Source organism: Gossypium hirsutum, chromosome D08, assembly GCF_007990345.1.
Source record: "Gossypium hirsutum isolate 1008001.06 chromosome D08, Gossypium_hirsutum_v2.1, whole genome shotgun sequence".
In the NCBI taxonomy this organism is placed as follows: Eukaryota; Viridiplantae; Streptophyta; class Magnoliopsida; order Malvales; family Malvaceae; genus Gossypium; species Gossypium hirsutum.
In genome coordinates this window covers 63030100-63057727 of record NC_053444.1, presented here as the reverse complement: position 1 = coordinate 63057727, position 27628 = coordinate 63030100, and the positions used below count along the sequence as shown (strand labels likewise).

The following is a 27628-nucleotide window of genomic DNA, read 5'->3' as shown; positions in this document are numbered from 1 at the left end:
GGGTTTTTTTTTATTCTCAATATTAAGAGTTATATTTTTAATTTCATGTATGATTTATTTATTTTATTATTTTCACATGTAATTATCTTGGCACTTCCATCAAACTTATTAGAAAAAATAATTTGAAAAAAATAAAAATAAAGGTTGATGATCAGAAAAGGCTAAAAAGTAATTAGGATCATTTTAACAAAAATATGTAAATTTTATTGACTAATTTTGTCATTAAACCTTATTAATATAATTTTATCAAAACAAATGCAAACGATTAAAGTAGAAGATTAACAAGTAGAAGTGGGTGGTGATCACCCAATCTTGAATACCCATAACCGGTCAGCCACTTTATTACCTTGGAGCACGCATATTATTACTCAATATAATAATATACTGATCTATAAAAGAGCCATGAAATCCCAGATTCAAAAATTAATACTACGGTCCCTAATTTCAAACTTGATTATGTTCACTTTTTGCTGTTTGATTTAAACATGAGGAATATATGTGCTTTATCAACTCATTGACCTATTTCGAAGATATACCCTCCAATTTGAAAACAACATTTTATGGTCCTTGTGACAATTAGCACCTAGTGTGGCAAGATATTTTTTTTTATTTGCGTATTTCCATAAGATTATTGGTATAAACATTATTACACATTCATGGCTGCTTTGGCTTATAAATACCACTCCCAAAGAGCAAGGAAACGTAAAAAAGCAAAGCTAAGTTTCAAAGCCCTAGTGAGCACCGGCACAGCTAGTCTAAACCTTGCATTAGCCTCCGCTATAAATAGATTGCCTAACACCACTTCCATAAGCTATCCAAAGTCCCCACGACACCCATCCTGGTTTTACGTACTGAAACATGGATTGTAAATCTTGGGGTTCCAGGGATATTGTTTTTTTGTGCATTATTGTTTTGTCTTTGATCCATGTTTCATTGGGTGCAAAGGTTAGGCATTTCAAATGGGAAGTGGAATACATGTACGGAGCTCCAGATTGTCAAGAACATGTTGTGATGGGTATCAATGGCCAGTTCCCAGGGCCAACCATTAGAGCTAAAGCCGGAGACACCATTGTTGTTGATCTCACTAACAAGCTTCATACCGAGGGAGTTGTCATTCACTGGCATGGAATTAGACAGGTTAGCATTATCATATATACACATATATATATGTATGTGGTTAAATATGTATATGATGTGTAAGATGTTTTTTATCAGCTTGGAACACCATGGGCGGATGGGACTGCTTCTATTTCGCAATGTGCGATCAACCCAGGAGAGACTTTCGAATACAGGTTCAAAGTTGATAGGGTAATCTCTCTCTCTCTCTCTCTCTCTCTCTCTCTCATGGAAGCTCTCATCTTCCTTTAAACCTTGAATGAAAACAAAGGTAAAAACTCTTCCTATGGTTGTGCTTGTGAAAATATGGAGAGGTAAACCAATGTTTTTAGGCAAGAAACACAGAAAGGTGGAAAAAATTATATATTTTTATATTTTTATATGAAAAGGAAATTTTGGAGTAAGTGCACAGCTTTATTTGAATATTATTCATCTTAAATAGAAATATAATTATATAAAAAGAATATTTCTTAATTTTAATTTTCATGTGTATAGGTGGAGAAAAAGATACTTTTCCGGTTCGAAAAGAAAAACAAAAAACTTTCCCTTTTCATCTTATCGATCTTTTATTATTATTTTTTTAATTTTAAAATTATTATTCAAGGTATCAATTAAAGTGTGAGTTTAGATAGATATTTATGTGATAAGTTTAACTTATATTTTTATCTTCTATTACAATATCGTTACAACATCTAATATCGTCATCATCAAAATAAAAGCACCCATCCAAATGCACAAGCCTTTTTTTTTTTAATCTGCAACTTGCAGCACATAGATTAATACTACATACTGCACCAATCTAGTGAAATGAAAAAAATATTATTTAATGTAAATAACAGTGTTTTTTTTTTCTCTTTAAGCGAGGAAGTTATATAAACATCTTTATTATTATAAAATTATTATCCTTTTCGGTGAATAGTTTATAGAAAGAATTACGAAATGATAATAAAAAAGTGATATGATGATGCAGCCTGGAACGTACTTCTATCACGGGCACTATGGAATGCAGAGATCAGCAGGGTTGTATGGGTCCCTGATCGTGGATATGGCAGATGGTGAAAAAGAACCATTCCATTATGATGCTGAGTTTAATCTCTTGTTGAGTGATTGGTGGCACAAAAGTGTTCATGAGCAAGAGGTTGGCCTTTCCTCCAATCCCTTCCGTTGGATCGGGGAGCCACAGGTAATTCTAACAATACCCATTTTTATTTATCTATGCTTCGTTACAAACAGACGAAAGGACACGCACCCCATGTATTATGGCTCGTCCCTATTACTAAAATTAAGATTGGGTCGGCTTAATTAGTGCAAATGATGTCCGCTCCACTTATAATAAATTACAATCACCATGTGGGTGGCAGGCAGGCACAGTCATTACTGACAAAACTATAAAAAATGGTAAAACAAAAAATCGTAAAGATGGTGATGTGATGATGACACATGATGATGAGTCCCATATAGCAATTTGTAATAAAAAAAAAAAGTTGCCATGATAATGATATACATGGTGGTTGGTGTTTCTTAATCATATTCCCATCTCATTCCAATCTGGGCTTAAAACAGCCGAAGTGCTGGGTACTAATTTCATAAAATTTACAAAAAAATAAAATAAAATAAAGTTGTTTGTAAAAATTCTCACATGTTTTGTTTTATATGGTGGGTTTAGAGTCTGCTGATTAATGGAAGAGGGCAATACAATTGCTCATTGGCTGCCAAATTTAGTAATTCATCAATTAGCCAATGCAAGTTCGAAGGAAATGAAAAATGTGCACCCCAAGTCTTGAAAGTCCGACCAAACAAAACCTACAGGCTCAGGATTGCCAGCACCACTGCTTTAGCTTCACTCAACTTGGCCATTGAGGTATTCTCCCTATTTCTTTTTATATGCTCACTTTTGCCATAATTTTAATTAGAAATTGGGTATTTTAATTATGGTATCAAATTTCTTGGAAAAAAGCTGAGCTGGAATTGTCTGGTTGCATGATGTGTTTGGACAGTGGGAATCTGATCTGCAACACCTCCTTTTTCTGATGTGAAAAATACCAAAAATAAATTAAAAGTCAAAATAAAAAAAGAAGAAGATACTGACTATTCTGTTTTAGTGCAACTGTCGTAATAATGTTTCAGTGGCATCAAACTATTGGTGGATGGCGACACAAGGCATAGGTGCAGGAAAATAAAATATTGGCTAAATTGACTTTTTCCATGGGATAAGGATTTTATAATCTCTCTATTTTAGCATGCTTAATGGTGAGTTTGGATTAACGGTATGTTTATCTGCGGTTAGTGTAAAAATAGTAGTGGCAGTGATATTAAATATTGTAGCGTGAGATAAAAAGTAAACTAAACGCATCGCATCCAATCGCCCATCCAAACTCACCCTAAATTGGTTAGTAATATTTTATTATTATTATTTTAACATCTATAAATATGCGTTTTAGTGTACTTCAATTTATATTTTTTTCTATTAACAATAACATCCATTCAATTGGTAAAATTGAAATTATTAAAAATATGAGAATAATTTGAATTTAGCCCATTGAAGGATTAGGACACCCCATGTTCCCACACTATTTTATAGCGTTTGGCAAGTTGGAAAACGTCAATAAAATTCGAATAGCAGGGACCTGTTTTTCTGTTAATAGGAATCCCACTGTTGTGTGATTTACTTTTGCCATATAAACTGAATAGTAGAAATAGCGAACCAAGCCAATGCATGTGTCTCACAAATTGCATTCATTCTTTATGGACATCAAAATTTTCACCATGTGATACATACTCAAAACTGTCCTTTGTCCTATACACAATAATTGAGTTATTTTATATGATTATGTACGACATGCTAGTTAAAAGATTATGAATGTTTTTCTAATATTTTATTTTTATTGAGAAATGATAAATTATTTTTTTTACATTAGATTGAAAAGTAAATTATTTTTTCTGGTAAAAATTTTATATTTTTATATTATTAAAAATGATATACCACGTGTACCGTATATTGATGTACAAAGACTAATTTTTAAACATAAAAACAAATAAAATTTTTAATAGAAGAACCAGTTTGGATTTGGATCTCCATAATACTTTTGTCCAACATGATATGATTGAAATTTTAAAGAAAATGAAGGATGGAAATAACATTAATTTTTGTTTTTGCAGGGTCACAAAATGGTGGTGGTGGAAGCTGATGGGAACCATGTGCAACCATTTGCTGTTAATGATTTGGATATATATTCAGGGGAAAGCTACTCAGTGTTGTTAAAAACAGACCAAAACCCTTACAAGAACTATTGGGTTTCAATTGGTGTCAGAGGGAGAGATCCCAAAACCAACCAAGCCTTAACCCTTTTGAGCTATTCTGCCACCCCTGCATCAAAGCTCCCTACAACTCAACCCCCTGTAACACCTCGATGGGACGATTACAATCACAGCAAGGCCTTCACCAAAAGCATATATGCACTCATGGGATCACCTCAGCCACCCAAGACTTATGACCGTCGGATCATCCTTCTCAACACTCAGAACCGACTCAATGGGTTCGTCAAGTGGGCCATCAACAATGTGTCCTTGGTGTTGCCTTCCACTCCTTATTTGGGGTCCATTAAATTTGGTCTCAACAATGCTTTTGACCAAAAAACACCCCCAGACAACTACGATAGCAGCTATGACATCATGAAGCCTGCACCCAACCAGAATACAACACAAGGGAGTGGGGTTTACACCATTACTTTAAACACCACTGTGGATGTGATCCTTCAAAACGCCAACGCCTTAGCAAAGGATGTTAGTGAAATACATCCATGGCATTTGCATGGACACGATTTCTGGGTGTTGGGATATGGAGAAGGGAAGTTCAAAAACGGAGATGAGAAGACATTTAACTTGAAGAACCCACCATTAAGAAACACTGCAGTGATTTTCCCATTTGGGTGGACTGCATTGAGGTTTGTTGCGGATAATCCAGGGGTTTGGGCATTTCACTGCCACATTGAGCCGCATTTGCATATGGGGATGGGGGTTATTTTTGCTCAAGATGCCCATCGTGTAGGTCAAATACCAAAAGAGGCTCTTGCTTGTGGATTAACAGGAAACAAGCAGAACTGAGAGACTGATTTGAGCTAATTTATGTATTAGGCTATTTGGTGTCAGGCTTTTTTTCTTTATTTGCTGGTGTTTGTTAGATGGGGTTGGTCTTGGTTAAGGAAAAAGGGTAGGCTACTTGTCAAGGGCTAGCCATGGACAACGGTTCTAGTTTGGGCCTGGTCTTGTCTTGGTATAATATGTATCTCATGTCAGGTCATTTGGGCATTGGCTAAAGTCTCCAAGTCCATCTTGTTTCAATGGGTTGAGGGAAACTATGTTTGACAACTTGCAAGTCGCAACTAAACTTCAATAATATCGAATTCCGCTATTGCCAAATCGTTTTTCTGATTTTTTTTCATCTAGTTATTTTTTTCCTTTTTGAGAGTTTTTTTGAAGGGTTTTTTTTTTTGTTTTTAAAGGTTGTTTGGTGTGAAAACGTCGACCTACAGAGTTATTTCTAAAAGATTACAATCATGCCAAAAAGCTTTTAGTCGTTGCACTCTTTTTAGGATCACAATAAACTAGAGGGTAAGTATATATTTTGCTACCTAACTTGGCCTCAAAGTTCGCATTCCTACTTGAAGGTTTTTTTTTTTCAATTAGGTACTTGACTTCAAAATTCATTTTGGTACCTAAATATTTTTTTGTCCTATTAAGTACTTGAACTTGACTTTTTTGGTTCAAATTGATATCTGAACTTGGCTTCATAGTTGAAATAATTAAGTATTAATTTAGACTAAAAAGACAAATTCAAGTACCTAATTGGACAAAAAAAAATTTAGATACCAATTTGAACTTTGAAGCTAAGTGTAGGTACCAAATAGATGTAAGGATTTATTTTTATATAATACTTGCTTATTATTATTGATATTTGATGCATTTATCAGTGTACAAGTTTTATGCACCATCAATTAATAATAAAATGACAAATTATCGCTAGTGTCAAATAAAAAGTAAATTTAGTTAACTTTATTCAAACATGTTTAATTACTAATTATAATTATTTTATTTCTCTTTCGAGTTTTAGGTTTCATATTTTAATTTTTAGGTTTCAAATTACATATTTCGAATTTTAGGTTTTGAGTTTTGAATGTAATATTTTTGTATTTATTTATGTTTAATAGTTATAATTAATATTTTAAAAAATAAAGTTATTTGTATTTATTTTTAAACCCTTCAAAAAAAATTATTTTAGACCAATGGCGACATGTCATTATTTTATTAACTAATGATGTATAAAATTTATGTACTGGTGATGCATCAAATATTTTCTCTCGTTATTTATATTAATTGTTAAAGAATTTTTAAATGAAAGGTCAACTTTTAATATAGATTTAAACATGCATTATTCGGTTAGTCCAAAGTATGAATTTAGTTTTTTAATCAAAATTTCTACATTTATTTCACTTATATTATTCTTTTTTTTTTGTTTAAAAATGTAAATTTTATTTAACCTTTCATAATTTTGAAAATAACCACATTAAATATTGTACAAATCTTTATACAATAGATTGGGTAACCGCAGGCTAAGCTATCACTTGCATAAGCGAGTTTCCATTGCAGTCTCCTGGTTAACCATCCTGGTGACATAGTGAGACATGGGTTGTAAGTGTTGGGGCTCCATGGATGTTGTTCTATGGTGCTTCATTGTCTTGTCTTTGAGCCATGTTTCAATGGGTTTAGAGCATAAGCCTTTAAAATGGGAAGTGGAATACATGCACGGTGCTCCAGATTGTCTGGAACATGTTGTGATGGGTATCAATGGCCAGTTCCCAGGGCCAACCATTAGAGCTAAAGCAGGAGTCACCATTGTTGTTGATCTCGTTAACAAGCTTCACAACGAGGGAGTTGTCATTCCCTGGCATGGAATCGGACAGGCTTTTCTCCTGTGTTATCTTCCCTTCATGTCATATTTTCGAATTATATGATCGAACTTTGAAGATGAAATTGTTGAGAAGGTAATTATGAAACTAATAAATTTATTTAATTAATTTAATATTTTTTAAAAATAAAAAAATTAATCTTTATTATATTACATTAATATAAAATTTTAATTTAGATTCAAAATATAAGTGTATATATATAACAACAATTGAAAGCATAATATCAATAGAAAATAAATATATAATCATTCTTCATTTTAATTTCTCTTGCATTTACAGGTAAATTATTTAAAATATGATTGTTATAATATTTATAATATTTTTTATTAATTAATTTGATATAATAATTTAAAAAACATATAATTGATAATTAATTTTAAGTTGATTTTCTAAAATTATAATTGATAATTAGTATTCATAATTTTGTTAATTATATAATTTACTATTATCCTCTATTATTAATTATTTCCTTTTATGTTATATAAATTTTACTATTATTTTATCCATAATATCTTTTTTACTCTTGTATTACAAAATTTATTACTATATTTACATCTATGTTATCGATTTAATATAGAATTTTATTGTTTCTTAAAGGTAAATTCATTAATTCATTCAATGGAACCATATAATTCAAAGAAAAAGAATAGCAAATTCTCGTCGTAAATGGTGAAGGACAAGCTTTATCAACACAACAAAGGCTTTAGCCTCAGTATCAATAGAACATTACGACACGTTAACAATTGGCTTTGTCGAAACTCAAGCACGATATATCTGGAATGATTGCAAGCACTTAATACGATAAGCAAATTAGTCCCGGATTGTCCAAAGCGAAGAGCAAAAATCGGCAAAAGAATTGAGCATTCACCAAACTAGAGAGGACGACAACAAAATCATCCCTAAAATCACTTGTAAAACTAAGATTACATGCATAAGCAAGACCAAAAAACGTGCTACAAGAACAGACAAAAACTTCTAAAATTGAAGACTTATTAAACAATGGAAAAACAAACAAAATACCCACTTTACAAGTATTAATAAAATCACATAAGTTGAAAATTATTTATTATTTAAAGTATTAATAAAAAATTTAATCTAAAAACATGCAACTTGATAAATCAACTTATTCAATAGTATATTACAAAGCTTACAATATAATTACGCTTTTTTATTATAAAAATTATAATAAGTAATCAATAATTTATTATTATACTATCTTTAGCGTATTTATTTTCATCACCATGGGCGGATGGGACGTCTGCTTCCATTTCACAATGTGCTATCAACCCAGGAGAGACTTTCCGATACGACTTCACAGATGATAGAGGGTAACCGCTCTCTTCTTCAGCTAACCTTCAATAAATTATACACAGATTTACCAAATAATAATATAATGTGTTATGGAGCAGCCTGGAACATACTTTTATCATGGGCACCATGGAATGCAAAGATCAGAAGGGTTGTATGGGTCCCTGATCGTGGATATAGCAGATGGAAAGAAAGAACCATTCCGTTATGATGACGATCGAACTCAACCTATTGTTGAGTGACTGGTGGCACAAAAGTTCTCATGAACAAGAGGTTGGCATTTCCTCCGATCCCTACCGTTGGATCGGTGAACCTCAGGTATTGAATCAACTGACCAACTGAGAAAGTAATTGTGACAAGTATGTATGTCTGCTGATTAATGGAAGAGGGCCAAATTTATCAGTTCATCAATTAGCCAATGCAAGTTCAAAGGAAATGAACAATGCGCACCCCCAGTCCTGGAACAAAACCTACAGGCTCAGGATTGCCAGCACCACTGCTTTAGCTTCACTCCACTTGGCCATTGAGGTATTCTTTCTACTTGATAGTAAATATTAATTTTGAGTAAAATGATATTTCATAATTGGGTTTGGAATCATTCCTAATTTATGTTGTTCAGACTCAAAAAATGAATGTATCAAAAAAATTTTCAAATTATTTTATCTATTTAAAAGATTATATATTATATCATATTTAATAGGGATATTTGGTATTACTGTTAAGCGTATGTTATTTATCTATAGTTCGACAATTTTGTTGTAGGATCACAATGTGACGGTGGTGGAAGGTGATGGAAACTATGTGCAACCAAACCAAACCCTTTCAAAGTACTGGATTTCAATCGGTGTTAGAAGGAGAGAACCCAAAACCCGTCAAGCCCTCGTCATATTGAGCTACTCAGAGTCAAAGACCTCCCTACATGTGAGCCACCTAAAACACCTCAATGGAACGATTATGATCGTAGTAAGGCGTTCACTAAAAGCATATTTGCCCTCCAAGACAAAGATCGTAAGCCAGTACCCCAGACCCATCACTGTCCGATCATCCTTCTTAACACCCAAAACAAAATCAATCGATTCATCAAGTGGTCTATCAATAATCCATTCCTTACTTGGGCTTCCTTAATCCAACCAATGGTTTTGACCCACTTTTCCCTCCATATGAGTATGACATTATGGAGTTTTCATTATTCAACCCAACCCTAACCCACATATATATTTCATGTCGGTTTACCATTCATAAAAATTTATTCATATGAATTTCGTAATTGTTTTTTCAATAATGTGATATTCAAAGTTTAAACCTAAATCACCAACAACGACAAATGATTTGGGTTGAGAATCCAGTTACAAATTAGATCAAATTTCAACAATATTTTCTCTACTCTCTAAACATTTTCCTAAAAAGTTTTTTTAAAAATGTAAAACTCAATCCAAGCATTGACTTGTCGTACTTAAAGATAAATAAGAAACATGATTACGGGTTTTTGTGTACTAAAATTAGTTATTTATTGACATTTATGTTTGAATTTGAGTAAAATTTTAGACTTTACTTAATGCGAAGGAAAGAAAATTGGAGGGGTGAGAAGCTAGAAAGATAGAAAATATAAATTTTCTTTTCTCTCCCCTCATAATTTAAATCTAGATTGATTGGTTTTTTTTTTTTTTTGCATTAGATGAAAAATAACAACTTCTCCTCTTTCCTCTTACTTTTTTTTTTCGAACTGAATTAAGAACACAATTTATTTTATTTTCACTTTTCTACTCTCTTCTCTTATTCTTCCATTTTTTTCACTTATATTATCCTATTATGTTAAAATGATTTGATTTATAAATATTTTTATTTTATTATATTTCTTTAATTTGATACCCAAATTGATTTTTTTTAAGAGAAATATTTTATGGAATTTTGAAAATTTTAATATTTTGGCCTAAGGAGAAACAACAAGAATCTTTCTTTGACCCCAAGAAATAGTAAAATGAATAAATAAGAAAACGACCATCCTCATAATTGGAGAAGGATTTTTAATTATTTAAAATTGAAAGAGTGGCTAAAAGAAGGGGTGTGGGGATAATAAAAAAAATTAGTAGAAACTCCATTACTGAAGGAAGAAAACATTGGATTTGGATGAAAAGTGAAGAGCAATGCCCTCAGTGCATTGTACTCCCATAACCAAGGCCTAAAATAATTGCTCACTTCTCATGTGGTTCTACTGGATTGTTTTTAATTATTTGACTTCATTTTTCTATATTAAATACAATAGCTCCTCATCAGTTTCTATTTATTTATTTTAAATCTATTGGAATTTTTAATTTCTTATATAATGATTTTCAAAACTTTCAATTTTTATTAATTTCTGATTATATCTGGTTTTTTATATAATGTTTAGAACTATCTATAACTCCTCCTAACCCATAAATAAGAGAATAATGCACTTTAACGCACTCCAACCCACGTCCTTTTGTATTCGTGATAATGCTCATATCAGTCTAGTTAAGACTCAATTGGCATAAAAAATAGTTAAACTTATATTTAAATTAATATCTTTTACTAATATAGTAGGTTCTAGTTTTTTTTATTCAAATATAATAGTTTTAAATTGGGTCAACTGCCTAGTTGATCACTCAATTTTTAGAACGCTTTCATTTTGGTCATCTAAATAAAAATTATTGCAATTCTATCTTTAAACTTTTAGGAAGTTTTCATTTTAGTCACCCAAGTGTTAAATTCCTAACAGCGACCAATTGTACACGCCAAATCATGTCCACATCATGCTTACACTTTTATTTTGGTCACTCGACTTTTAGGTCGCTTTCATATTGGTTATTGGTTTTTTTTTTAGGTTTTGATCCAGGTAAAAAACATAAGTATTAAACTGAAAAAACAGTAAAAACTAAAATAATCCATTATAATATTTCAATTTGTACTTATTTATCCTCTTGTCGAAAATTCTATTTTTTTTAATATTAAAATTTTAAATTTCGAACAACAAACTCAATTCAATAAATTGTTGAATTTTTATCCCTTGATAATTCCAATTAATTTGTTAGTATAATATTAAAATTAATTAACTTAATTAATTTAATCTCCTTCTAAATTTTAAAATTTTATTTTATATTTCCAATTTATCTTTAATGAAACCAACGTGTCAAAAAACTCATATTTGACAAGTTTCTACAAAATTTAAATATCTTTTGATTATATAATCATGATTCTTCCATGCTAAGTTTAAAACGAAGAAAAAAAAATCTTACAATTAATTAAATTAACTGCTTGTTCTTCTTTTGGGTAAAGAAGTGATGAAAATGATTTGGGGTTTTGTTTCACATGAAATATAAAATTAATTAATTACAAGGAATTTTTTCGCTTTTAGCTTAGCATGGAAGATTTAAAATCACATAATTAAATGGAATTTTGGTTTTGTAAATAATTATTAAGGATAAGTTATTTTATTTTATTTTGAAAACATAAAGTAAAATTTTAAATTTTAAAAGGACATTAAATTCGTTAATTTTAATATTATAGTAACAAATTGGCTCACACTATCAAATCATAATTTTTTAAAATAATTTATTTAATTGATTTTAATGTTTTGAAATTTAAAATTTCAACATTGAAAAAAAAAATTAGAAGGTAAACAAATACAATACAATACAACAAATTTTTAATGTATTATTTTAGTTTCTACTACGTTTTCACTTTGATATATATATATTACCTGGATCAAGATTTAAATTTTTTTTCTCGGTGACCAAAATGAATGTGACCTAGAAGTTGGGTGATCAATATGAAATTTTAAACATGACGTGAACATGATTTGGTGTGTGTATTCAACTATCGTTAACGATTTAATATTTGTGTGACTAAAATGAAAACACTCTAAAAGTTGGACAACAAATTGTAAGGATTTTTTTTGGGTGAACAAAATGAAAGTGCCCTAAAAGTTGGGTGACCAATTGAGTAGTTTGCCCTAAAAAATAACACGCTATATTATTAATTAATAAAAATATAAATTTATAAAATCATTAAATATAAATGGATAATTTCAAGTTTTTAATTAAATAAATATAATTTATATATAAATATGATTTTATTTAAATACGATAATAGTTAATAATGTTAAGATCAATTTTTATAGTTAATAAAAATTAAATGTGTGAGAATAATTTTATACATATAATATTGATGATATAATCTATAATGTATAAATTTATTTATTTATATATTTTTTAATAGGATTAATAATGTTTTTGACAAAATCTTGAGCTTAAACTCAACATTTATGGGTGTCGATATATATATATATTTGAAAAATAATTTTTCGAGATATTTATTTTTTCAAAAGTATGAAAATACAAAAGTACTAACATAATAATATTAGTTATCATTTAAAAGAAAAAATATATTAATATTTTTCTAATTGAGTTAATACTCGATTAATACGTGTTATTAATTCAGTATAATATTAATCATCATTAAAAATATATATATATATATGCGAATATTTTCTCTCAATTAAGCTAGCATCCAATTAATCTGTGATACTGAGTTTTACAATAAATATAGATATAAATATTTTAAAATTAAAATCACTGATATTTTTCAGAAAAGAAGAGAAGATGGTAAGAATTTGATGAAATCATTTACTACTCTGATAGTGGTTCAATGGATTACTTTGGGAAATTTTTTATAAGATAAAAAATCCATTAATTATTTATTGCATTTAAATGACAAATAAAAAAAACCTCATTTAGGGTAAAATTTCTTTCTTGTTAAGGGTGAGTTTGGATGGATACGTTTACCTGCGGTTAGTGTAAAAACAACGGTAACGGTGAGATTAAATACTGTAGCGATACTGTAGCGTGAGACAAAAAATAAGCTAAACGCACCGCACGACACCCAATCCCCATCCAAACCCACACTAAGTTGCTAACAGCTTCACATATTTCCTTATATTTCTGTACTTCTTACAGTATTTAATCGAAAGTTTCAGTTTAGCGTCTCCCACTTTGTCTCTGTCTTTTCATTTTTTTATATAAAACTTTGACAATCTACAGGGAAGTAAGCAATCACCGGCCCTTCCCCTCTCTCTCTCTCTGTAATAATTTATATTCCTCTTTTAAGAGAGTAGAACCTATAAAACCCATTTCCCTCTTTCTCTGTCCATCCATTTCTCCCTCTTTTCTTCTTTTTCTTCTTTTTTATCCTCTCAAAGACCTTTTTGTGTTGCAGAATTTACTCCTTTTTAGTTTTGTGGACTATGCCAAAAGCTGGGGTTCTTCCTGGTAAGTTCTTCTGGTGTGGATCTTTATGTAGCTTATTTTATATGGGTTTTTGATCATTAGTCCATAAATTCAAGGATTGATATCATTTTGGACCTGAGTTTTGATTGCATGGAATGGGGTTTTCAGCTAATTTTCTGATTTGGGTTTTGATTATTTGTTGATGAAGTTAAGGGTTTTCTTTGGCCAAAAATAAAGTTAAAGTTTTGATTGCCTTGGCTTGGTCTTCTTCTTTTTTTGCTATTGATTTGAAAAGAAAAAAAAGTTGAGATTTTGATTGTCTATTTATGTTTTCTACTTATTTTCTAACACGGGTTTTTAATTATTGGTTGATACAGTTAAGCTTCTCTTTGTGTCAGATCCAATCATTTTGAGCTTAGTTCTATTTTTCCATTTACTTCTTCATCTTTAACTCTTTATTTTTAAACAAATTGATAGTCTGGAGATCTGACTTGTATCTGATAGTTCCTTGGTTTTTGTTTTGTTCCTTAAGATTTATGAATCGTAGTTTATCTTTATTTTCCCGTTTATCTTTCTTATGTCATGATAATTAAAAAACCCATATATGCAGATGATCAGCTGATAGGCTACTTTGATCTGTTTAATTTTTTGATTACTTCATCTATGTTTCTTTAGCCAGAGTTTGCATATATGTATACATGTATATACATATGTGTCTGTTTGTGTGTGGTGTTAAATTTATATTTTGACTGTGTATATAATTTTATTGGTTAGATGCTGCAAGTTTATCAGGGAACTTTGGGTTTTTGTTAACCAGTATATTTATTCAATTTTTAATAGGTTAACTAAGGCCTATTTTTGGGTGGGTTGAACTTATATCAGTACTAGCAGATTAGAGGTTCTCTCAAGTTTCAGACATATTTGAGTTCCTATCTTGGAACAATGATGATGTTTGACGAGATGGGAATTTGTGGGGATATGGATTTCTTCAGTGCTCCACTTGGGGAAAAAGATGTGGCAGCCTCACAAATTGAACCAGAGGCGACGGTGGAGGATGATTATAGTGATGAAGAAATTGATGTGGATGAACTTGAGAGGAGGATGTGGAGGGACAAAATGCGTCTCAAACGGATTAAAGAGCAGAATAAGTGCAAGGAGGGGATTGATATTGCTAAACAGCGCCTGTCACAAGAACAGGCGAGGAGAAAGAAGATGTCGAGGGCACAGGATGGGATTTTGAAGTACATGTTGAAGATGATGGAAGTTTGCAAAGCGCAGGGTTTTGTTTATGGGATTATTCCGGAAAAGGGAAAGCCAGTGACTGGGGCATCTGACAATCTTCGGGAATGGTGGAAGGATAAAGTCAGGTTTGATCGTAATGGTCCTGCTGCTATTGCAAAGTACCAGGCAGATAATTCGATTCCTGGCAAGAATGATGGCTGTAACTCGATCGGCCCAACTCCACACACCTTGCAAGAACTTCAAGATACAACTCTTGGTTCTCTTTTGTCTGCACTGATGCAACACTGTGATCCTCCTCAAAGGCGATTCCCTTTAGAGAAAGGCGTTCCCCCACCATGGTGGCCTACTGGAAATGAAGAATGGTGGCCACAACTAGGATTGCCCGAAGATCAAGGCCCTCCTCCCTATAAGAAACCTCATGACTTGAAGAAGGCTTGGAAAGTGGGGGTTCTCACAGCTGTGATCAAGCATATATCTCCTGATATTGCCAAGATTCGCAAGCTTGTAAGGCAGTCCAAGTGCTTACAGGACAAAATGACAGCAAAGGAGAGTTCAACTTGGCTTGCCATCATTAACCAGGAGGAAGCCTTGGCCCGAGAACTTTACCCTGATTCCTGCCCACCTTTGTCCTCAGGTGGTGGAAATGTATCTTTGGTTATAAATGACTGCAGTGAGTATGATGTTGAAGGTGTTGAAGATGAGCCGAACTTCGATGTGCAAGAGCGCAAACCCAGGACTATCAGTTCTAATTTGGTCATGGAGAGAATGAGGGCTATCCAACAACCACCTTATTCGATTAAGGGGGAAGTTGTCAGTAATTTGGATTTCACGCGAAAGAGGAAACCATCCAATGATTTAAACATGGTTGAACAAAAAATCTACACTTGTGAATTCCTCCAGTGCCCTTACGGTGAATTTCGTTTGGGTTTTCATGATAGGACTGCCAGGGACAATCATCAATTGACTTGTCCATATAGGAACTCCTCTGCACAGTTTGGTGGTTCGAATTTCAATGTTAATGAAGTAAAACCGGTTATTTTTCCTCGGCAATTCGGACAATCCAAGCCAGCTGCACCGCAGGTTACATCTGTCTCAACACCCTTTGATCTATCCGGACTTGGAGTTCCAGAAGACGGGCAGAAAACGATCGGCGAACTCATGTCAGTATATGATAACAACATTCAAGGCAACAAGAACATGAATCCTAGTAACAATCTAGTTACCAAAGGTCAAAACGTTCTTCAGCCAAAAATCCAACATCAGCAAGATGAATTCTTCCGTGGTCAAGGAGTCATGATGGAAGGAAACTTCTTCGAGGACTCCAGCATGCTCCATAATCATCAGATGTTCTCACAAGGGGAAGCTCAGTTTGAGCGGTTTAAGGGCTTGAATTCTCCATTAGACAGCAACCACAATAACAACAACAGCTTCCAGTTGATGTTCGGGTCTTCATTCGATTTGGCTTCTTTCGATTACAAGGAAGATCTGCATGCAGTTGGGATGGATTCCATGCCAAAGCAGGATGTTTCAATCTGGTTCCAGTAACAAAAGTCTCCCCCACTTAAGTGCTAATGAGCACCAGCAAAAAAGCCCTTTTGTTTTTTACTTGGTTTGTTTTTCTCATGTTTGTAGATGTAGAAGTTTAGTAAGTTTTAACAGGTTTTCATCTGGGCTTCAATAAAAAAACCAGGAAAGCCCCCATGATCCTGCAATCCTGTTACCGATTTACAAATAGAATGTGATTGTCTCATAAATAAGTTAGTGTTATTATTTACCCTGGTTTTTATTTCTACCATATGATGTTGGGATAGGGAATCTGTCATGTAATGGTGGGAAGGTGACGAGTGGAAACTGTCTTGTCCTATTAATTAATCCCATGTGAACATAGACCCACCAACAGTTAATGGAAGAAGATGCCTTCAGTTGACTGGGGTGGTGGTGGGGTTTGTTCAAGGACGGCGGCGCTCTTTATGGTTCAGCCAACTGTCTTGGCTGGTTCAATGTTTGGAACTTATCATTTCCATGGTCCCACTCCCATTTCATTTACATGGTGTAATGTTAAAATTCTTTCGTACATGGGTTCATAATTCATTGGTTTGACCAAATCGAAAATGATGTCTAAAATGATGTCATGTGTTGCTTATAAGGTTGGGGTTTTATTTATTTTTATAGTTATCCTACGGCAGGTTTGTTGAGTATTGGCAATATCCACATTAGGAAAAGATAGAAAAGAAGGAGGTTTGGTTTGTTATATATAGAACCCCTCCCCCTTTGGTTGTATCATCTCAAAATCTTCTCCTTTGTAATATTTCTAGAAGAAATATTAATTTGGTAGTGTCCGAGGACGTAAGCTAAATTGGCCGAACCTCGTTAAATCTCTGGTATTTTATTTCTTATTTGTTTGCTTATATTTAATAGCTTTATGTTGGTTATATTTATTTAGTTATTATTGCTATAAATATCTAAGTGAGTTCTGTCTAGTTGTTGGGTTTTAAGCGGGACCATTTGTGACCCCTCCAATTTAACTGAGAATTTTCTTAGTATAATTGTTGGCATAATAATTATCTAAATATTTTTGATAATATTGTTATTAATATTATCGTCGCTTCCGCAACAAGGTTAGCCATTTTTATCTGCAAAATCCATCTCCAATTGAGTATTTTGGTCCTTTTTCTTATTTACAAAGAAATAAATCAGATCACATGGGGTTATTGACTTTTAGTTATAAATTTATGCATTGAGTTAGTTGTCATGAAAAAAAGAAAAACCCACAACGGAAGCAAACAAACAGTTCCATTTTAATATATATTTAATCAAAAGTCTACAGTACAACTATTGACTCGTCTTTTTCAAATATTAAAATAGAAATTTGCAGTTTGTGCTCATCAAGTAAGTTGCTTTAATTTGCAATCCATTTCCCATTTCCACAGAGAGAGAGCCAAAGACATGATATAACCAAAAATGGGATATGTTTATGATAATGGAGGCTAATAATCAGACACAATTTGGCTCGACTTTTAGAAATTAAAAAATATAAAATAAAAACGTGTTTCAGGTTGCTTGGAGAAATGTGAGTGATAATCTCATGATTTATGGGTTACAATCGAGCTTCCGTGACCTCCTCCACTTCTCTTTTTCTTTAGCTAACTTAGTCACCATCTCATTTTAATATATATATTTATAAAATTATACTAGTTTTCTACGCAGTACATAGTGTGTATTAATTTAAATATAGGGTAAATTATTAAGATAGTCACTTTTGTTTATCTTAAGTTACATTTTAGTCATTTATGTTTGAAATGTTACGTTTTAGTCATTGAGCCGTTAATTGCCATTAACGGTATACCGGTAAGCTGACGTGACACCTTAATCATCATTTCAAACAAAAAATTTAGGTTAATAATCGGTCTCCATATTTTTTCGTTTTGAACAATTTAATTTTTTCCTTTTATGTTCTTTTAAGTACATTTTTTTCTTTATTTTCCATTCTCTTCTGCTTCTCCCTTTTCCATATAATTAGTTCAAAGAAATGGGATTTCAAACATGTAGCATCCAACCATATGATGGATTTAAGGGCTTGATTGCATGAAAGTCATTTAAGGCAGCTCTTGATACCGCCATTAGAATATGGGGAAGGGAGAAGGAACATAAAAGAAAAAGAAAAGTAAAGTAAAAATAACATAAAAGAGATGGAGAAGGGAAAAAACAGAGGGAGAAGCAGAAGAGAATGAGAAATAAAAAGTCAAAAGAATATAAAAGAAAAAAAAAATTAAGTTGCTCAAAATGAAAAAAATATAGGGACTAATTGTATAATTTAACCTAAAATTTCTATTTGAAATGAAGATTTAACGTGTCACGTCAGCTTATCGTTCCACCGTTAATGACAATTAACAGTTCAATGACTAAAATGTTACAACACAATAACGTAAGTAACTAAAACGTAACATTTCAAATATAAGTGACAAAAATATAACCTGAGACAAACAAAAGTGACCATGATAATATACCCTTAAATATATTATATTTATCTGATAAAATTTTCAATATTTTATAAATACAATAATTAAAAAATAAAAAAATGTGTGACTTTGTTTTAGGAAAAATATGAAATTTAAGACGAATTTAAAAATTGTTTTTAAAACTGATATTCTTTAATAAATTATATATTTTAAAATATGTTTTTAAAACTGATTTTTTAATAAAATTGTTTTTAAATAAAATATTTTTTCAATATTATCTTAAATTTTTTAAAATATATGTTTGTTTAAGTATTATCTTACAATTATTTTCTAAATAAATCGTAAAAATTTGTTAAAAGTAAATGTTATAAAACGAAACATATATTCATAACGTGGATATTTTTTATTAATTAACTTAATACTACAAAGTTTAATTATAACATAAAGCAGTGGCGAAGTGAAGGGGTTGGTACTTGGTAGGGGCTGACCTCTTTAAAATAAAAAATTTTTTATTTAGATTTTTTATAATTTATAAAATTTTAATTTAATAATAGTAAATTTGTACTTTGGCCTCCCTACAAATAGTAAAGATTTGATTTGATCTTTTATAAATTATGAAGATATAGACTATTAAAATGGTGAAATTATATTTTTATTATCGTAAAAATATACAATTTAATTCCGACCCCAAAAAAGAATTTTCTGGCTCTGCTACCGACATAAAGTAAAATATATAAAAATCTACAATTAATTATTTATAAAAATAATTTAGAATTTTAAACATATAAGCATCTAAAATTTTTAATAATAATTTTTATATATGTGAATCATTAAATGTCAAGTTAAATAAAACTACCCAAAAATGGTTACAGAATGAAAAACAAGCGTATGTAAAAAGGAAGCAAATTAAGGATATATGTTGGTAATCATAATTTCATTATTTGTCATCGAGCCTAATGGTAAAATATATTATATTTTTAATAAGAGAAAGTAGATTAGAATTTCAGAGATAATATTATTAAAAGAGACATTCATGAATCCTGAACATAAATTATAAAATCGACATGAAAAAAATTTAAGAGACGATATCTTTAAGGGGGACAACTACGAACCCCGAACATAGACAGTAAAACAGACATAACTTTGGAAAAATAATTGCTGATATGAAATGATTACTACTGTTATTAAACCATTGAAAGGTTCAAAGGTTTCTCCATCATTATCACTTCATTGATCTTACAAATTTCACCACCGCTTCAATTATTATGATTCTCATTTCTTCCAATATCTACACGTAAACTCCACATGCAAACAAACCCTAGCTACCTACCTATGAAACTACACCGCGACGACCACGTAAATATGATTAAATGGATGAAAGTATATTTTATTTTTTACCATATTACAAAATTTACATTTAAAATTATTTATACTTAGTTTGTATTCCCGTATAATGACAGATCGATTGTCTATATTAAATATATAAATTTTTTATAATATTAATTTTTGTTTAAAATTTTTAATGTTTTTCAAAAAATCATTAATAAATTTAAAAATAATGTAATTACAAAATATTTAATGTAAATATTTTTGTACTTGTCATTGATGCATGTTGTTTTATCTATTTTTTGTTTTTATATTATATTTTAACTTTTAATAAAAGTCTAAATTTTTATATTATTTTAAATATTTTTACAATTCATAGAAGTGCTTGTTTTTATGATTTTGTTATTGATAAGCAAATAGATATAAATTGATAAAGTTGGATCTGTATACACCTATTAGTCATCACCTAACTTCCCCTCAATTTTAATTTCTTTATTGTCAATCCATATATCATCAAGTTCCAGAAAAAATTTCGCCTTAACTTTTCATCTTTCAACTACACTTCCTTTTTTCTTATTTGGGTAATTTATCGACTCAATTTTTTATATTCGATCTATTTTATTTTAAATTTATTGAAATCTGACTTGAGGCTCTAATTTCATGTTTTGATCTTCGTAAACATTATGTCTACTTAAATACTGATGGTTCTGTAAGGTCTTAGAATGACTTTGCTTTAGTAGGAGGAATTGTACAAGACCAAACTGGGAATTGGATCTTTGGGTAAATTGTGTGACATCTTAGATGATTTAGACATCTTGATTGACCGAGGCTACAATAATGTGCTAGTTAAGACGGATAGTCTTGAAGTGGCTACTGTCGTACAGAAGGGACTCACAGGAGGATTAAATTCTGTTTTGTTTAGGAGAATTCTTCTGCGGGTTCCTCGATTTCAACATTGGAACATCTATCATACCCCCAGAGAAGCAAACCAAGAAGCTGATAGACTCGTCAAATTAACTCATCTGGAATAGTTAAAGATTGCGAGTTTTCTAAATATCCTCATCTGGGGAAATGAGTTATGTGATGTAATTTGTCCTTTTTATTTTCTTCTTTGTCACCAAAAAAAAAAATACTGATATCTAATAAAATGTAAAATGTGTAATATTTTTATTGGATATCCTAAAACAAATTGATACGAAAATCAATGTAAAAGAAAATATTAGATATAGTTTGGGAGCTAATTCTTGTAGTTGAAACAAAGTCGTGTTCTTCATATAATTATATGTAACTTAAACCTTATGTTAAAAAGGGTGTAGAACTTTTGTTAAGTTAAAATCAGATTAGATTGATTAGATTCGGAATTGGTTGATACATTAGTCCGAAGGAAGAAAAAACCTAGTTAACCTACAAATTAATATAAACCAATTCAACTAATATAGAAAAACCAGTAGAGCTAGCAATTGAACTTTTTAATAGTTTAAGGTTAACGAGTTTTTAAGCCATCGAAGCCTTTTCAAACAGTTTCAATTAAACTTTATACTTATTACTTTTTACACTCAAACATTAAAATTCTAATCAGTCAACCATTAGTATCGACAGAAGCTTTTCGGACCAATTCGCCCCCAAAAACATTGGTGATCAGCTGATACGAAAATGAGGTGTTTTCCTTGTGATTTATTTCCAGTTTCCAGTCACAGGCTTGGCATGACTGGATAATGAATACTTTGAATAACACAATTTAATCATAACCAAAATGAGAGTATAAGGGGTGAACTTTTTCTTTTTTTGGTATCGGAGTTCTTATGCTCACTGTTGGGTGAGAAAGAGACTATACAAGTTCTGTTTGAAGCCTCTAATTACAGCTTTGGCCTATATTCTTTATTAACTTACTGAATGTAACACAAGGATACCTAACCCCATACCCTTTTTATTCCCATCTCAAATATCAAAATGCCTCATGCTCTCACATTTCTCTTCAACACAATCCTACCAACATCTTCTCCACATGGTTTTACACTTGCGGCTTCGGTTGTTGATCGCTGCCACTTTGGTTGTTGCTCTCGGCGTTATTTTCTTCATTGGCAACCTCGACTCCTTTGACAGAGATTTCATAATTATGTTTGGCTTGTCGAATATCCCTGTCAAGTTCTGTGTACATCTTCACAGATGCTTCTGCAAAACTCTTCAATTGACCAATAAAGAAAACTAGGCTTGTCTCGAAAGAATCCTTCAAAGCATCATTTCTGAACATGTTATACGCAGAATCACTAATTTCGTTGGATGCTGATGTCCTCTCTTTCATAGCCTCGTCTCTTGACATATTGATTGCAGAATCAACGTTGGAATCGTCCCCCGATGCTTCATGTGGTCGCTTGGCATTCTTCCCCTCATTCTTTTCTTGGTGCGGTAAAAAGCCAGATGTATCGGCTGCCAAACGTTTGATGGAGTCTGAGACTTGCTTTATAGAAGGCTCCAATGCTTCAAGCTCGTCATACCAACAACCACAGGTTACATAAATTGGAGGGCCGCGTAGTCTCAAAAGTTGGGTAATTTGGGTTTCAATGTTTTTCTTCCTTGATCTTTTCAAAGATTTTCCAATGGTAACACATTTACTGAGCCAACTGTTTATGGCTTTCAGATAAGCTTTCAGGGCACCAATCCACTTTGTAAAACTTGAACACAGCAAGCTTAGTTCATGTTCGAGATGAGCGGTGATATGCCGATGTGATTCCGGCAGCACAGAGATTCTCATGATGCCATTCTTGTATGCAACTGAGATGATTTGAAACTGACGCCTATGACATTCAGACATTACTTCCCACATTCGACTCAACCTGTGTTGGCATAATTAGAAGAGTATTTCAGATCCGAGCAGGAGAAAAACTATTTTAGGAAGTATAGGCTCCACAGGCTCATAAAAGCATGGCAGAAATCGCAAATAAGACATTATAGATGAAGACATACCCTTCGATCAACTCCTCAAGTTGTGGTTGCAGCTCATTGTCCCGTAAATCCTCAATCCTTTTTGATATTGAGTGAATTCTTTGGATTGCAACTCTAATTCTAGAGTGCAAATCCTTGACAACGGCTCGAGTCTTGTCAATTTTGCTTGGACTCTCTGCCCTTGACTCCAGCTGTCTTAACATTTTACACTTCAAGTCATACTCACTACGGACTGCCTCACTGGCCTTGAGTTATGAGAAAAACAATACAAATAAACTATCAGCAATCAGATATTTTAATGCCTGATAACACATCACCACTTGACTAGATAACCATAAGGATTCAAACACCTACAGGAGCAAAGCTGGATAACTTTTGACCTTGGAAAACAACAAACAAGACACGACCAGACTCGGATAGAATTAGAGTAAACTATTTGAAGTGCCAGATACATAACTGCGCACGTCTCCACATACAGGCAAAGTTCATAGACATAAAACCAACTAAAAAAGCATTTATTTTCCTAGGACTTCGAAGTTAAATTCTCAAAGGATTCTTTTTTAAATGGCAATCAGTAGCACAGAAACAAAAAACAAGTACCCAAGCAAGCACATTCTTGGGACATCCTATTTCACCTAAGCTGGATTAAATGTCCAAACGTGAAGGTACATAACGAAAGGGAAAAGAAAAACAAAAGGAAAAACGAATAATACCTTTACTTCATCATAAAGCTTCCTCTCCCATGCATATAGTCTATCCAAAGTTGAGGCATGACTGCCTGAAAACATGCAGGTATTGTAGAAAATATTGTTGTGAAGTTCCTCAACATCATCCTTTGAATTTAATCCCAGAGGATTCCCAGAAGAAGATGATGACGTTGTCCTATGCCAAGTTAAGTACTTCACATCACTTTGAGGAGGTTCTATTTAAAATAGGAAAGGATTAGCATAGGATTCAGGAGCCAAGAATCAAGAACAAAATATAAACTAGAATCATTATGAAGAAGAATCATCACAGAACTTGCCCTAAATTTTAAGATATAATGACATAACCCATTTGTTACCTTTGCACAGAGCTCTATCTGCCAAGTATATGCTATTCGGTAAATAGAACATGCAGTCACTACCAAGACATGTATTTCATTACTAAACAAAAATACACGGCACCGAAATTTAAGGAGCTCAAACTGCTTCAACATGGTAATGATTTCCTAAACTATAATGGGTTGTGGAGATTTACCTTCTTTAACCTGGCTTGGATCTTCTCCACATGAGAAACATGCTCTGAAGAATGCGGATGCCATCAATCCACCTGAAACGGTACAAAGTCCTCTTAGTAATAGCTTTCACAAATTATAGCAGTATACAAAAACTATCAACAATTTTACAAAGACCCTTCAATGGAACTGAATGAATGGTAATTTCTCCTTAAATCTCCATAAGTTCAAATTTATTTTTACCAAATTTTCACATGCCAAGACTTCAATACATGACAGAAGAGATAAAGTCTAGATCTAACCTCCTTTTCCAGGAAAAATAGGACGGAAATGCAACTTATTAGCCTCGAGCATCCTAGGAACTTCTTTTCCAGAGTCTGAAGCTTTTACAAAGTGAAACTCAATTTCTTTCATGACAGAAAGGAAATCTTTAGGGGCAACCTTGTTTTCGGAAGCATCTTCTTTTACAGGCATTTTCTTTATTTCAATCGGAATAGAAACACTGCTGGGTGTCCCCCTTAGCGGTGACAAATTGGGAGAATTGCTCTTTTCCCTACTGACAAAGTCCGTTTCTGAAGCTACACTACCAACAGATGGAATAGCTGATGGTCCATTGACTATTTTATGGTCATTGACTCTGTTCAGATTTTCAAAACTTCGAACCAGAGTATCTGCAGGGGGCTCATCATCAAATTCATCTTCTGAACCCTGAGTTTCTTCTCTATCATGTAAAGAAGACCCCTCTTCATCTTCCAGCTCAGTAACAACCTCCTCTTCCCTATGTCGTCTAAAATCATTAATGGCTTCTGGACCTTGGTTCACCTCCTTCCCTTCTTGAAATGACAATTGATGGTCAATTGGATGCCAAAGACCAAAGAAATCCCATTCCGGTGTTCCTGACGGCAAAGAAGAAGCTTCGAATGGTGATGATTCTGGTTTTTCAGTGGAACGAAGAGTGGTACTCTGTGGAGTACTTGATGAGGTTACCAATCTGATATCAGGTAGAGGGGGCTTCTCTTCGACTTTTCTCGAAGATGTAACCCCAAACCTCATATGGTTCACCTGAAAATGACTAGAAGTGGGAGGAGAAGGTGATGGAGAAAAGGTTTCAGGTGCATCAACACGTGAGAAAGACGGAGAAGAGTATGAAAAGTGGGAAAGAGACTTTTCGGTTAAAGCAAGGGGCTCAGGTGTAGCATTAGTTGAAGTGTAAAGGGAAGACTCGACTGGAGCTTCAAGCTCGACAAACTTCCTAAGGGCAGTTCCTGAACTTTTTAGTGTCTCAATGTATGCAACATGAGCGGCAGCCAGTAAGCATCTTCCATCAAGTGCCTGACGAACATACTTCTTCCGCTCCCGGCATAACTGCAGGGCCTTATCCTCTTGTATTTTAGAGGCAGAGGCCCCCATATTACTACCCTCTACTGATGGATATTCCCCTTAACAATCAATCAAGATTCAACACGCAAGGATTCTCCTGCAAAACAAATCAAGCTTATGTCAAATTAAACGAACATCTTAAACCACGTAGCAATAGTAACCATGATTGTGTTTACAAAACCTCATAGGCGAAACTAATTCAAAATCAAAGCTACCTCTACCGGAGCAGAGCACATGCTAAAGAAACATTAAAACAATCAAGAAAGTTAAACTAATTCTAGAATAACATGGGATGGTAAACAACTCCTCCGACAACAAGAAGAAAATAGAAATACCAGCTCAAAATTGAAGCCAACAAAGCAAGTCACAGCAGGTCAAGGAACAAGCTTAGTCTCAAAATTGGGAATTGAACATGAAAACATTGGCTGAAAAAGGATTTGAATTATGATTTTGAACCCAAAACCTATAATAAACTCACAACCCTAGTGTAAAAGTTAAAAGAGCAAGTATGATTAAAGAATGATCAGATATCTTTTAAGCGTTCACCACAAAGCAACATCAAAAGTGAGGAAAAATATAAAAACAAAAAGCTGCAAAGTTCAAAATTTTTAAGGCAGAAAAAGAAAAAAAACAAGAAAGGGGAAGATGGTAGGGAATATATGTGGATATTCACGTGTGCAGCTTTCAAGAAAAAAAAACCCAGTATAATTATACCAACAATAGCTATCAAACAACATAATCCTAACATGATTTAACTTTTCTTTCAACTAAAAAACATTTCGCAAGAAGTAGTTCCTTATTTTATATCCCCAAACAGTCCATCTTTGCTTACCAAAGCTATGAAGCATAAAACAAACACAAAACCCCCAAAAGGAAAATAGTTTACCTTAAAGCGTTTGGGACTCAAAAAGTTGAAGCAAAATAGAACCAAATTCAAAACCCAAAAGATTAGATTAACCCTGAAAAACAACAGGCAACAAACACTGTAACAGTTAGAATCAAAATTCATGAACAAGAACCAATCGTTAACAATAAAGAAAAAGCATTCAATTCAATGGAAGAGAAAACCCAGATAATAAAACCAATAAAAAAACTGAATCAGACCCAAATCAATAAAAGCAATTACCTTGAAGGACAAAGCATCAAATTTAGAAAAAGGAAGATTCATAGATGTCAGGCAAAAATATGGAAAACAAAGAAAAGGCTTGGATTTCAGAGCAGGGTCGTCGTGTTCATGCAGAGAGATAGTCATCTAGACACAGTCATCAGAGAGATAAAGGAGGGGCGAATCTGATGAAGGTTTCCTATATATGTATGTTATTATTTTAATTATACTTTTAACTTTGGGTGTAAGAAAGAAAAATACAATGGCAATGGCCTGTTGCTTCCATGCAAAAGGGCAGACTTGGAAAACAAAAGGCCCATCCATCCATATATAGTCTCTTGCTTTGTGGATTGTGGTCCCACTTTGCAGGTAAAAACAAAAACAGAAGGTGAACACACTACTAAACAGCTGCTGCCTAGTACTGTAACTTGTTCTAACAAAGACCAAAACTTAATCTGATGTCCTAAATACAAAATCAAACCACTAACCATTCGTATAAGCCGTTGAAAGTTGATACCTCAACATCTATTTATATATTTTATGCCATTTTCTGACAATGAAAAGTACCAACAAGCTGTTCTAATGGGTAGTAATCAAGATTGTACATGATTGGGAAGCTAAAATTTGTTTTTTTGGATGGAAATTAAATTATATATTTTTATGATTTTTTTATTTTTTTATTATTTTAATAGTTTATATTTTTATAATTTTTAAACGATTAATTTAAATTTGTATTATTTTTTGAGAGGTTAAAGTGTAATTTTACCATTATTAATTTAAAATTTTATAAATTATAAAAGAGTCTAAATAAAAGAAATTTCATT

General features: G+C 32.4%; 3 protein-coding genes and 1 pseudogene across 4 annotated transcripts; 3 read left to right on the top strand and 1 right to left on the bottom strand.

The window, feature by feature from the left end:
* Window positions 1-641: 641 nt before the first annotated feature.
* LOC107962792 (L-ascorbate oxidase) lies at window positions 642-5535 on the top strand. Its single transcript, XM_016899311.2, has 5 exons — window positions 642-1137; window positions 1216-1308; window positions 2087-2299; window positions 2783-2977; window positions 4276-5535. The coding sequence occupies exons 1-5, from the start codon at window positions 859-861 to the stop codon at window positions 5218-5220; spliced, it is 1725 nt and encodes a 574-aa protein (XP_016754800.2). The 5' UTR covers window positions 642-858; the 3' UTR covers window positions 5221-5535.
* A 1188-nt stretch (window positions 5536-6723) lies between these two features.
* On the top strand, window positions 6724-9580 carry LOC107963305 (L-ascorbate oxidase-like; annotated as a pseudogene).
* Window positions 9581-13373: 3793 nt separating this feature from the next.
* LOC107962793 (protein ETHYLENE INSENSITIVE 3) lies at window positions 13374-16649 on the top strand. Its single transcript, XM_016899312.2, has 2 exons — window positions 13374-13675; window positions 14474-16649. Exon 2 carries the CDS (start codon window positions 14576-14578, stop codon window positions 16418-16420), a length of 1845 nt encoding a protein of 614 aa, XP_016754801.2. The 5' UTR covers window positions 13374-13675; window positions 14474-14575; the 3' UTR covers window positions 16421-16649.
* A 5265-nt stretch (window positions 16650-21914) lies between these two features.
* On the bottom strand, window positions 21915-27101 carry LOC121219940 (protein ROLLING AND ERECT LEAF 2). 2 transcript variants are annotated; one of them, XM_041098769.1, is made up of 7 exons: window positions 26826-27101; window positions 26586-26658; window positions 24622-25796; window positions 24343-24414; window positions 23817-24025; window positions 23125-23348; window positions 21915-22994 (listed from the first exon to the last, which is right to left on the bottom strand). In XM_041098769.1, exons 3-7 carry the CDS (start codon window positions 25727-25729, stop codon window positions 22172-22174), a joined length of 2436 nt encoding a protein of 811 aa, XP_040954703.1. In that variant the 5' UTR covers window positions 25730-25796; window positions 26586-26658; window positions 26826-27101; the 3' UTR covers window positions 21915-22171. The 2 variants fall into 2 exon arrangements, with proteins under 2 accessions (XP_040954703.1, XP_040954704.1); XM_041098770.1 differs by lacking the exons at window positions 26586-26658; window positions 26826-27101 and adding an exon at window positions 26035-26271.
* Window positions 27102-27628: the final 527 nt, after the last annotated feature.